Source organism: Manacus vitellinus, unplaced genomic scaffold (genome assembly GCF_001715985.3).
Source record: "Manacus vitellinus isolate BGI_N305 unplaced genomic scaffold, ASM171598v3 scaffold_33_pilon, whole genome shotgun sequence".
NCBI classification, from domain to species: Eukaryota; Metazoa; Chordata; class Aves; order Passeriformes; family Pipridae; genus Manacus; species Manacus vitellinus.
Window position 1 is genome coordinate 7,783,222 of NW_021940478.1, and position 13,014 is coordinate 7,796,235.

Here is a 13,014-nt window from a genome sequence, read left to right on the forward strand (position 1 = left end):
CTGTAAATGACCTGCTGTCTTTGGAGGGTGCCTGCTTACATGAAAGGACCTGCTCTGACTGACTGCGATGAGCATCAGGAGAACGACAGTTCTTAGGCTGTCTGGACTTCATACGTCAACATTCAGATATTAAAAGACAAGTCAAGCTGAAGCCTATTAGAGCTCCATGGAAGCAAACTATTGCTCTCTCAGGGCTAATACCAGAAAAACTCCCTCTACCCCCAGCTTATTGTTTGATTTTGCACTGAAGTCATCGGTTCAGAAGGAATTTGCATTAAGTGTTTCAGTTTTGATTTACCATAAGGGAGAGTGCAGAAAATAAAAAATATTTTTACCCATTTACTCAGAGGCCCCTAGTAAGTTTTCCCATACTCCAGAGCCCACACACACTCTAGGCTTCCTATTCAAGGACTCGGTAGGAAAACTGTCAACAAGCTAACTCTTTATATCTCAATGGAAATTAAAACTATTCAATGGGAGACTTTGAAAGTCTAATGGGATGGGGAATCCTACCAGCTTCTAGCTCCCTACACTACTGAATTCTCATGGGATCCTCTGTGTTTCAGGAGCATGGCTTTCAAAATTAGAAAGTATCTTTAATGCCTTCAAATGAAGCCACACATCTCTGCATCACTTGGCATAAACAAAATAGACAAAAACCCAAATCAAGCAGCCGAAAAAGAATGTCCAAAATGACAAGTGTCCTGTGGCGATGTACTTCTGCTGGATTTTTCTGGCCGCTAAACGATACTGTCAGTAGCTCTTTGAACATGAAAAGAGCTATGGAAGCCCAGCACAGAGACTCAATCAATCCACAGAGCATGACAGCTCTGCAGCAGGAGGTAAACCAGTCAGAAACACAGAGCTGAAGCAATCTACTCTCAGGCAGACTGAGTTACAGGTACACAGGTTTATTTATACCTACCAGGACTTCTGTCTCCGTGAACTCCCTTTGTGCTTATTTACTTATTTATTTATTATCATGGAGGACTGGTAGTCTGAATCACTGCATTTTTGAAAAGCCTAATAATGAAGAAATACTGAGGGCTATCAAGTCACATACAGAAATTATGAGGTGGGTAAAATGCTGACTCATGGCAGACAATAAGGGATAGAAAAACAGAAATCATAAGCAGATAGTAGGACATTAGTGGCAGGGTGAATTGTCTTATTCTCAAAAGAAAAAAAAATAAATCTTGTTTAAAAACTTCAGGAGGGAGCCTGTCAAAAACCTTAGAAATGTACCAACAAGGTCTGCTGGTGACAAAGTGAGGCATTGCCTTACTACCAAAGGTAAGTACAGCACAGAAATGAGCCATTAGAGGGAACTAGGTGAAACTGAGACCTTGTGTTGCAAATGCAAGTGAAAGTGCATAATACAAAGTAAGATTCTCAGTCATTAAGGGGAAATGTTTCCCCAACATAAGCAAAGGCTATGTTGGACTTGATTATGTACTACTTGAACACTTGACACCAGTTTATTGAGACCATGAGGTATTTGTAATTCAGACAACGAAATGCTGGTACTCTCTTACAATTCTGGTCATCAATATTTGAGAAACTAAAGCTTTGGCAAGTCCCTTTATAAAAGGAGGGGAGATAGAGGAGAACTTCATCTCAGCAAAGGAATGGGGCTGCTGCCTTCTCACAAAGCATGGGAAAAGAGATTTAAGATAGGCACAGACAGGAGCAAACGGGAAGGGAAAAAAGAATGAACACAGACAACTATAGTGTATTTGAATTGAACGCTAAAATGTACCCCAGTACAAGAGCAATATGGAGACTGGAATGGCATTCTAACAAAAGCATTGCACATAAATACTAACAGCATTTAAAATTAATCTCATTTCATGAGAGTAACAGTGTAACTCTATGGCTATAACAGCTAAGGACTGATTGTAATAATTTATTTGAATCCTGTATTTCTAATTACGTTCAAAAAAGTAAGAAAAAGCCAGACATAAGGGCGCCTTTGCAATCTTCAATTGCTCATATGCATTAGGATATAGCACTCAGGTGATCACACATTAATTTCCCCCCCCAGAATGCTCACTGTAGTCACCAAATGGGCAGGTAGTAATGACGTCTCTACCTTTCCCATTGAACATGTGCCTCTCAGCCTTATTATCCAAACCTCCCAGTGAGTACAAAAAACTCATAGATTTCCTCAGAGACAATCCTACAGTGCTGTCAGAATATACACGCATTTCATAAATAATAATGAAATAATCTCTACCACCTCGTAAGAGTAAAGGCAAAGATTATTCCTGTTTTGCAGGCAGGGAGACACAATACAGAGGATTTTTGTCCAGAATGAGAAAAATCATGCAGCAATACACCTTGTAGTTGCTGATATAAATGCTCCCAGCTTTCTGCAAATCAAGCCCCAGAATTACACACTAGAGACAGACACTGAAGAAATTGTGATTAGCAACAGGACTGAAAGGGCCTGATTCCAGGGAAATCTCCATCATCATACAAAAACATTCCTGTCAGACACAGAGAACAAGTACAGTTCTTAAGGAGGTATTTAGCTTCATTTCCCCAACACTATTCTCTTTCCTCCTGCAACCCTCTGCCTCATTCACTACACACCTTCCAAATTCTGCAACAAATGAGGAACAGACAACAGCTTCATTCCCACATCATCGTCCATCCTATGCACTGATTCGTCCATCCTATGCCCTGTGGAAAAAATAGGTCGTAATCATGTTATTAAAGGCTGTATCAACATGCCTTCATGCCAGGAGGCCAAGCAAGGGTTGCCCAGGCAACCTGACTTCTTCCATTTCCCAGGGTGTGACATGTAGACGTTTACGTTCTTCTAACATCACCAAAAAAAAAAACCCAACAAAAAAAAAAATCAAAAAAACCCCCATAACACAAAGAGCACCTCAAATGTCATTGTGTGGAGCTGTATCTGAGCCATCAGGAGGTTTCAGGTACCCACACATGCATTGCTGCTCTTTGCCACCAGAGCTATGGAGGAAACCTCAGCAGGCAGAGCAAGCAAGTTGGGTAGGATGGAGGGGTGAAGCACATTTTTGAGGAGTGGATTTCACAAGAGAAGAGGGCTGAGACTGAATCCTAGGGCTTGACAGCTTGTTCTAGAAAGAGGGGGAAGCATATGATCATAGCTCCTTTGGTCTCCATTGTTGTCTTTGCCTCTCTAAGTTCCCTCCAACTATCTTTAATCTTTGCTCCCACAACTCGTTTAAGTCTCTTATTTCCTCTCTTCTCTGTCCACTGGTCCCTTCTTATTGCTCTTCACCCCTATGGGGGTCCTGAGGTTTCCTCTCCTGCCCTTCACATCCACATCCAGACTCACCTACCCTCATTTTCTCCATCGTCTCCCCTCCCTGTGCCTGTGGGCTGGGGAAGTGCCAGCAGCACCAGGGCTTGCTGCCTGCCCTCTGCACATGACTCCTGCCCTGTAAAGCCAGCTCCTCTGGGAGGATATGTAGTACCGTGGACAAAGACCCAGAGTGCCAGCCTGGCACAAATCAACAGGATGGAGTGTGGCCAGTGACACTCTGCAGAAAACTCAACTAGTGAGAAAGAGTAATTCAAGCCTAAACAGAGGTTGACAACCCCCTCTTTTTATTTTTCTTTAAATTTTCCTGCATATTCGGCTTTTCCCAGTGGCATTGAAAAGTACATTCACAGTAGAGTGTACCCTTTTTCCCCTGTTCCCTCTGAAACCTGCTGCTGTCAGGTATGACTACCATCCCTGCCAGGGATATAGTCATGGGCTCTCCTCTTCCATTCCTGTAGAGCTAGCCAGGAGAAGAGGACTTAATGGACCAGTTTTATCCTTGTTAATCACTATCACATCACAGCACATCCTGAAAGAGGTGCACAGGCTTCATCAGTCCCTACAACAGGGGCCCATAAGGAGAAACCCAGACCCTCCTGAAAGTTGATTAAACATACAAGTGAGCAACAGAAATCACTGGCTGGTTTTTTTTATTTGGTTGGGGTTTTTTTTAAATTTTGAGATGGATATCTCTGTGGCTGACCCACAGTCTTTTTTAAGATGTCTTTTTTAAGTCCTTTTTAATGTCTGCCTTCAAGCACCATCTTGAATTGTTTTAACTACACTTCCCACATTTAGCTGGCCACTCTTTGGGAGTTGCATGGGATATTTAAAAGTTTGGCACCATTAAACACCCAAGAAACAGGATCTGGTAAAGGAACACATCTGTCAGGTTTGTACACAGTAGTATCACACAGAGTTACCTGTATTATGGGGCCAGGAAACTTGCTTTCTTTATCTAGCTAATACCCTCTTCATCCATTACAAGCTTTAAAACAGTAGTGTAGTTATAGGTATGATGGTCTAAGGATATGAGTAAAGCTTTACAGGGAAAGAGACTGACTTTCAGACATAAGGCTTTTTCACCCTTCCCTCTGCTATTTACCCAGTGGAAAAAGCAGTGAAAAAAATTACATAGATCCAAGACTCATGCTTAGGAAAAAAAAATTCAGCAAAACAAAACACAAAAACAGCTTATGTACAAAAGAAAAGTCATGGCAGCGTGTTGCTCAGTAGCAAGAAAGGTGAAAGATAATTTGATTTTTTTTCTTCAGAGGCAAAGCCCCTGAAAACCACAGCTTTCCTAACTGCAATCCACACATGTACACATACAGAGTACTCATCACCACTGTATCCCTTCATCCTCTCCATGTTATGTCCTACATGGTAAAGTATTGGTATCTATTTGGACACTTGATCTTTCCTGGCCACCCTTTCTGATTACATCAATATTATTTCTGTAAGCTTAGAAAGGAACAGCTACAAGTTATCTGTCCACAGGAGCACTCTGGTTTGTGTTTTCATCTAGAGATTAGCAAAAAGGGAGCTTTGTTTCTTAGCCTGGTCAAGCAGTTATTTTTATGTTAAGGAACATCCGAAATGTCTCCCACCATAGGGGAAGCCAAAGAGAATCGCACAGGGGTGGGTTTCCATGGAAGCACCAAGTTTGACACTCAGGTAACTGATGATACAGTGTCTCCAGTGGTGCACTTCCCAGCACACCCAGACACTGCAGGGCTGGGTGCTGGTGCAGCCAAGACCAGCCTGCAGCACATGACCTGTTCCAGGCAACAAACAGACCCTCCACCTCCACACGAAGGAAAAGAATGCATCCTATAAAAATGATGAAAGCCATCTAAAGTATAACACACCTTTAAAAGGTGTAAGGACAGTTGGTGCTTTGGGATTTCCAATTCCCTTAAATACTCTTTTCTCCTGTTTGTTAAACAGATCTCCATACTTCCTTAGCATTTATTTCACTTAAGTCAAAATGACTGTCCTGCAGCTGCACTGAAATGTACGTTTGTTTCTTGTTCCACAGGGAAGAGAAGGTGAAGTTTCTGGACCAATTGGTATTAAAAAGACTGTACTGAATTAATATTATCAAAATGTTTCATATTTTCCTGATTGAAGTTGACTTTTTTGGATAATGTTTTGAAATATTTTTCCACAAAATACAATAAGTCTGTTTTAAAAATAATATTTCAATACGCAGTTGAATAAAAATAATTTCCTTGATGCAAAAATGAATTTTAACTTTTATTTCTAAAAGAAGACGAATTGTTAAGCCAACTGATGAAATTTTAAGACTCAAAACATATTAGGGATGATTTAACCATGTCTAATTAACACACCTAGATTTCTTGACCATTAAAGAAAAAAACCACAACCACAAAAACCCAGAAATCTCTTTACAAAGGCAAATTATTCCTGCTCAAAATCACAAAGTATATCAATCACTCAAAAATAAAGCCACTTAAAGATGCTGAGGAATCAGTTCCCCTTGTGCAACCAACATCACCCCAGGGACAGGCCACCGAAGATAAGGGCAATGTTACTCTACAACACTTCAGACTCCTATCAGTGTCCCTTCTTTCACCTAGTTTCCCATGTAAGCACAGTCCCATACTATCTTACTGGTTGAGCATTGCCCATCAGCTGCCTACCCTCATTTTCTCCAGGCAGAGGCTGTTTCTGTAGCTGCCAGATCTTTCAACTGCAGCTGGACCACTGTCTGGACATTTAGTTGTTCTCTTTAGAGACATCTCCCACAAGAGCACTGGAAAACCACTCCCACCCTATCAAAACCAGCAGATAAATTTTGCTTCCTTTTTTTCCCACCCAACATGTAGATGGCCACTCCCAAGAAGAAGCAGGCCCTACAGTGGCACTCTCCACTATGGGCAGTACAGCCAAATGGACAAGTAAAAGCTTTCAGTAGGCAAAGGGAATTATGTGATTCTTCAGAAAGGAAAATCAGCCTGCTCACTGCTCGGAGAGCAATTCAAAATTAAATTTTCTTCCATCCCAGAAATACGTTACCCTCTAGAATGCTGCTTCTTTTTATTATGGAACTCATATCAACTGCCAAAATAGGTACATATGAAACTGGAACTCCTGTAATGATCTGTTATATTGGATACACTAATTTGACCGATATGTATGAGTAAAATTACAGTGGTGTTTTCTGCTGGAAGGGACTACAAGTGAGCAGTTTATCATTTAAACATATTGGGAGTAATTCAATCACAGGAGGTGGTTACAACAATGAAACGAGGAATAATAAACAGGAACACAATGGTCCATAACTAGAGAAAAACAGTTTCCAGCCCTTTCAGATGGAAAACAAAGAATAAAACAAATCACAAACAAAACCCTCTCCACACAGACAGGAAAGCTCAACAATGGAGTCAAGGGAAAATAGGGGATATCTGCATCAGGCTCAATGGCATCCTTTCTCCCAGACAAATACCAGCTTTTTACTCATTCCCCGCTATAGCAACTACGGGTACGTGATTATAACACACAAAAGCAGAGAAATGCTTTCTTCTGGTTACTGACCCACTGCAGGACACATGGCCTGTGGTTTGATCACATTCTTAATTCAGGATTTCTACTTTTCTCCTGTCCTCACTCAGACCATCAACACTCCCATGCAACCAGAATGAGAGAGAAGGTCTTTCCTTCAACAGCTTGTAGTTAATCTTACTTCATCCTTTTGATACTGCTCCTCTCTTACTCTCCCCCTACAGCAATGCAGCATCCCTCCAGAGCTGGGTCAAGAAAGCCTTAAAGTGTGGGGCTGCAGAAAAGAGTTTAAAGAAAAAAGTGAGGAAAGAAATAATAAAAAAACACCAACAACATCCCCAACAAACCCATCATCAACAAGGAGGCAGAAATGACCATGTTCTGAACAATTTATAGTTTGCAAAAGGCATTGTACTGACAACTGCTATATCTAAACGTATTTGCAGTCAAGAGAATCCACAGTATCGAGATGTGAAATAATGCTCTGTTTTTCACATGAAAGGGAGTCCCTCCCTTAAGCAGGAGCATACTCCTACCATGAAACTGCTGATAGGAGTAAATCAGTCACAAATAATAGCCATAAAACCATTTTGACACTTAGCATTCCTCCATGGGCAATAACTTTATACATGGCTTAAATAAATCCCTCTAGACACAGTTGCCTCTTTATTATTTTTCTTAAAGCAAATTTAGGTAATTAGTTTATTCTTTCCCCTAAAATATATTTTATTTCATCTGCAAAATCAAGAAGCAAACTGAGAAAAGTCAAACTTAGGAGTTGGGAAACTCCAAGTCAAATTTTGAGACATTTTGTAGCCTCAGAGATAGGTTTTCTCAAGATCCATCATTTACTGTGAGGAAGATCTGCAAAAAGGAGATGGGGGGGATGCAGATCACCAGGTTAATGGCTGTTCACATATCCCTATGCTTTTCAGAACTTTGCCAGAAAAACAGCATTTCCATTGCAAAGGCATGTTGTGTGATGCAAATCCAGGAACTGTAACCCCAGACACACAATTACATGCAAGCAAGCTAATTACTCCCAGTGTGCACCAAAAATCACACCAATGATTATGGTGGTATGTATACCACAGTCCCTAACCAGGCTTTCTCACTGCTCACTGATAGAGACTGTTTTATTCATTAGACACTGATAATGGTCTTTTTCTATCCTGGATGAAGTCTGTCTCAGTGCTGACTGATGCCTTTAACAGCGAGTGACTGAAGCTACAGTTACCCCAGAGATCTCTGACAGTAAGTATCAGACAAGCGCAGAAGCATCACTTCTGGGCGAGGTCTCCCTGCAGCTCCTGGGATCAGAGGAGGTAGGGTTTTCTGTTCTCTGACTAGTGCATAGTCTGACACAGATTGCAAGTGACAATGCAAAATGGGTGTTTATGGGCAGAGTCAGGCTTGTGACAAGGAGGGGGTGGGAGCCTGCATCGTATCTGACAGGTGCACCGGTGAGATGAAGATGCAGAAACTCTTTATCTTTGTTGTAATTAGAGACACACACACACACACACACACACACACACAGACAGAAGTTTCTTCTGCAAAGCACCCTGCAAGACAGGATCTTGGCTATTTCAGTGACAATTCTGGTGATGAGAGGAGCCAGCTCTTTCCAAAAGCACCAGAAAACCAAGAAATAGGTAATTTAGACTCTCAAGCAAAAACTGCACTCTAGTGCTGCCACTTGCAGCAACTCCCCATCCCTAAAGCAGCATCACTCAGGTGATGCGGGAGAGGAAAGCAAAACAGCTATTGGAGCAAAGCTTTAAAGAGAAACTGTGGTTTAAGTTTCCCATGGGGCTGGCACATAGGGGGTTTGAGTGCTGCTGCTTCTCCAAACTAAAAAAGTAAATGTTGGCTGATGGGCAGGATCCCAGCAAGCAGCTTCCTTATAACACAGTTTCCAGAGGCACACAGAGCTGAAGGCGCACTCTTGTAGCCGTGGTAAAATTCTTCAAGAGATGTCTCTAAAGACATACGGCACTGCAAGACAAGACTATAATTACTAGGATTGTTCAACAGGCCAAGTAGTTTTAAACACAGTGCTGGAGTTCGGAATGGATTTTCAAGAAAAGCAAAATGAATGAACGAATGAATGAATGGGATGATTTTACAGGCAATAAATGGATAATTTAATTCCGGGCAGCAATGCCACGTGCAGCCTTTACAGAAAAGCTGGGGGATTTGCAGTTTTCTCTCCTACTCACCGGGCACTACTCCTTTGATGTCGCTTTCTGTGTTCATCCTGTTCTTATGTGTGAACTCAAGGATCAGTTCCTTGGATGCTTCAAATTGTTGTGTAGCCATCAACCACCGAAGGGACTCTGGGAAAATACTTTGAAGACAGAAAACAGGTTATGATTTCTTCCAAGTTTCTATCAGAGGATGAACTGATAGAGTTTTAGCCGCTCATTTAACCACTCAGGAACTATGTAATTATTTCAACATGCAGAAGAATCACTCATGAAATAAAAAAAGAGGGAAAACCAATTCAGAATGTGCAAATTAATGACAGTTTCTTTTACTTTGCTTCACAAATGATAAAGGAACTGTCCTATCCCATGGAAATAGGACAAATTAGAATTTTATAACATATTCCAGGTGCTCTGTCCATTAATATAATTTTGAAAAAATTGGGAGGAGGAGGCAGTGCTGTCTGCAATAGACATTTGCTGCCAAGAAGAGAATGAATGAGATGCGCAGTTAACACATGGTAATTCAGACCAAAGAAGGAAAATAGCTAACAGAAGTAATTTGGGTTCTCTTCTAAAGACAGAGAAAGAGAAGAATTACTCCTTAGGATTATATTGCAACATATTTTCTCAGGTTTTAAATATGTTAAAAACCTTCTCCCATATATGCAGTCATTCTTTATACAGGTCAGTATCGTGTGTGTTCCAGACAATATTTAGTTGTTGTTTTAAAAGCTTCCCTTAGTAAAGACAATATTGTGTTAGTTGAGTTGCCTTAAAAATATATACACACACACAGTTAAAAAAGTTTTTCTGTCCAGTTGTTTCCTTCAAGTGCTGATGTTTACCAGATTCATGAGCTTAACTGATCATTCTTCCTTTTTTATTTTTCAGATGAGTTTATTTTAATACAAAACCAAAAGAAACATGTAGATCTTAGAAGAAAAAACCAAAATCTCCCGTACTTCTATAGATATGAAAACTTTCAGATCTCACTCCAAGTATATTTTTCTCTCATGTTAAGGCTTCACTTTCACTGCTCTTTCAAAAGACCTTACTAAGAACAATTTAACAACTACTTTTAACTTCAAACATATAACAAACCTCAAATTCTCTTTACAAAGCACTGATCTTTGCTGTGGATGCAGCTCAGTTCTTATACTTCCAAGCAGTCAATTGCACCATCTCTTAGGCTGATACAATTTGGAAGACCCCTTAGCAAAACCTCCAAATGAGACAGAGAAAGTATTAAGTAATTTTTTGAAAAAGAAGTAGAAAGGAGAGAAGTCAGGCAGACTGCAGTCTAAATGATAACAGTCAATAAAAATATTGATGACAGCCATTCAGTTTGACAGCTTATTTACTACCTCCCTACTACTATTGTGCTGCACAGCTGCTTTGGCATATCCTCCTGCAGTAAGTCTTGTATAGCAAAAGCATTTTTTGAAATACTAAAAACCTTTTGAATGCAAAATCTCTGCATGCTTGGTTCTGGAGAGGAGACAGTCTCAGGCACTAGGCTAAAAGTTTCAGATTTTGAACAGTCTGCTTAAAGGTCCCAAACAACTCCTATAATGACCACCAGCATCTACGAAAAGAAAGGGAGCCACAGGGATGGGCATTGCACAGTGGGGAAAAACGCTGTCTCTATCTTCCAGCTCCTGCAGTTTTCTCAAACTGGAAGTGCTAAAGCCTCACATCTTTCAGCTACTCCATCATTAAGTGTGAGCAGTGGGAGGTTCATTAAGGATCTTTAAAAACTTGTGTGCTGCCTTGAGCCCAGGTTACCAGGCACAGCAAGGGGAAGTGCTGGCTGCCCCATCTCTGTGCAAGCACCTGAGCTCATCTGTGGGGCATGGATCCTGCAGCCAAGCATCATCTGTATGCACCTGCTGTTGCATCTTCTGTTGCTGTACCAAGTACCATCACAAACTCAAAAGCTAAAAAAAAGAAGAGAAACCACAAACCAAATCCCTTGGTCCCAGTGGACTTCTGCACAGAAATCTGTTCACCACCCCATGCTTTATCACCTGGCATTAAATACTAATTGAATGAAGCTGAGACAGGTTACTGCTGAGGGTGGGCAGCTGCCCAGATCAGCAGGCTGAGCTGACTGTGTGATACACTAAGTCTGGTTGCACCCAATGAACTCTCATGGCCAGACTAGAAGACTGGTCACGTTCAATAGCTCTCATGGCCAGGTACAGAAGTGTCATTTATTGAGCAACAGAAATGCAGCTTCTTGGGTTGCTGGTGGTAAGTACACTGTCTGCAGAAGCATACATGAATACTTAAAATATGAATAATACAGCCAACAATAAACATATTAAATTGTAAGATGACTAAGTAGTGCTAAAACTATGATCACAAACACAAGCTTGCTTTTTGAATTTCCTGAAGAAGCACTTGGTATTGCTGAGTGTTCGATTCTTACACAACAGGCAATGAGAGAAAAGATAGGTACAGCCCATTGACCACCCCAGGATACAAAGATGGAGTCTCCTCTGACCTCCATCCTCAGTTAAGCTATATTTATATTGTTTTCTTTGAGGGAAGGGAAAAGGTAAAGCTACAGCTAATGTCATTTCATGTTTAGGTTGGTGTTTGAGTGACTTTAATCATTAGCCTATGTGGAGGTGTGAAATGTAATATGTATTTTTGAGCTGATGTAGCAAAGTTCAGCTTTTGGTCACCTTTTGGGTCATTCCTTTGGCTTACAGTTCCCATTAGCTGCATTGTTTTAAACACCTCTGTGCCACTCCATCCTTAGCTTCATGTCTCCCTTAGAGTGGTACACCAAGCTCCCTCAGTGTTCCTGCCCCTAAGGTGTGCAGACAGTTTGTCCTTGGTGAACACTATAGCCAATGCATGCATTTCTTCCTGCTGAACTTTGTTTTTCAGTATTTTCCCCACATGGCTGGTTGATAGTCTGCTACCTCCACCATCAGTGAGGAAAGGGCCATGCTTTTACAGTCAGAGAAAAGAACATAGAGTGAGTACGGGGAGAGAGGAGAGGAGAATGAGTGGAAGGGACACTGGGGAAAGAAAGATCTCAAGTCCAAGAAACCCTAAGAGAAGAAGAACCCTTGACAGACAAGAACTAGGAAGGTACCACGTGTAGCTGGAAGGAAAACCGTGATCCTGTGCAGATGGGTGGAAAATGGACGACCATGAAAAGAGTGTAATGTGTCAATTAGGGGTCTGCCCCAAGGCAGTAAGCCCAGTTCGTCCAACTTTGTGTCTTGGTGAGAGTAAATCCTATCTATCAGCACTAGAAAAGAACTGGCCACCTTTTCCCAGTTCTTCACTTTCTGTTAGAGTGAAGCAGGAGTTTATTTCAAGCTATTGATACCTTTGCTGACATTCATGGCATCATCCTGTCTGGAGCTTCCTGCTCTAAGCAAGAGAAAATAAGGTCTCTGTATAACTGGAGCTCCCCTTCCCTCATGGCTATAATATACATACACACTTAAAAGGAGTCTAACTTCTACTGACTTATTTTTATACACTTGTCACAAACCCCTGTGCCCAAGTCTGGCTTACATGGGTGTCTTTTGCCCTTCCAGAATGACCTAAGAGCCTAGCAGTGGCATCTGCTTTGTATCCAAACCCACCTGCTCATCCCTCCTAGACATATCTGCTGTCTCCCCTTTCCCCCATCCATGCCCAGCTACCCAATCTGCTCAGCCATGCACCACTGGGGACCGTATAGTCTGTCATGTGCATGTGGCCAAAAGCAGAGCAAATCTACAGGTGAGAGAGGGCTAAGCCCCAGCCTGAAGAGGCAAATGCCACTCTCACAGCAGGAGATGGAAGTAAAGAGAGTATAGAGGAAGGAGGAGGCAGTGCAGGGGTTGTTCACAACATCTGTTATTGAACTCACTGCTTTGGGTACATGATGGCGAATTAACAAGCAGTGTTCTTCTTTTATTACCCATCAGTTAGTTTTCTTCCTTCATTCGT

At 41.4% G+C, this 13,014-nt stretch overlaps 1 protein-coding gene across 1 annotated transcript in view; it reads right to left on the reverse strand.

Moving 5' to 3' along the window:
- SLC22A23 (solute carrier family 22 member 23) overlaps positions 1 to 13,014 on the reverse strand; it is a 105,882-nt gene that overhangs the window by 16,645 nt on the left and 76,223 nt on the right. The window contains 2 exon segments of the mRNA XM_029961418.1: positions 2,596 to 2,685; positions 9,067 to 9,194. Coding sequence (XP_029817278.1) covers positions 2,596 to 2,685; positions 9,067 to 9,194 — 218 coding nt within the window.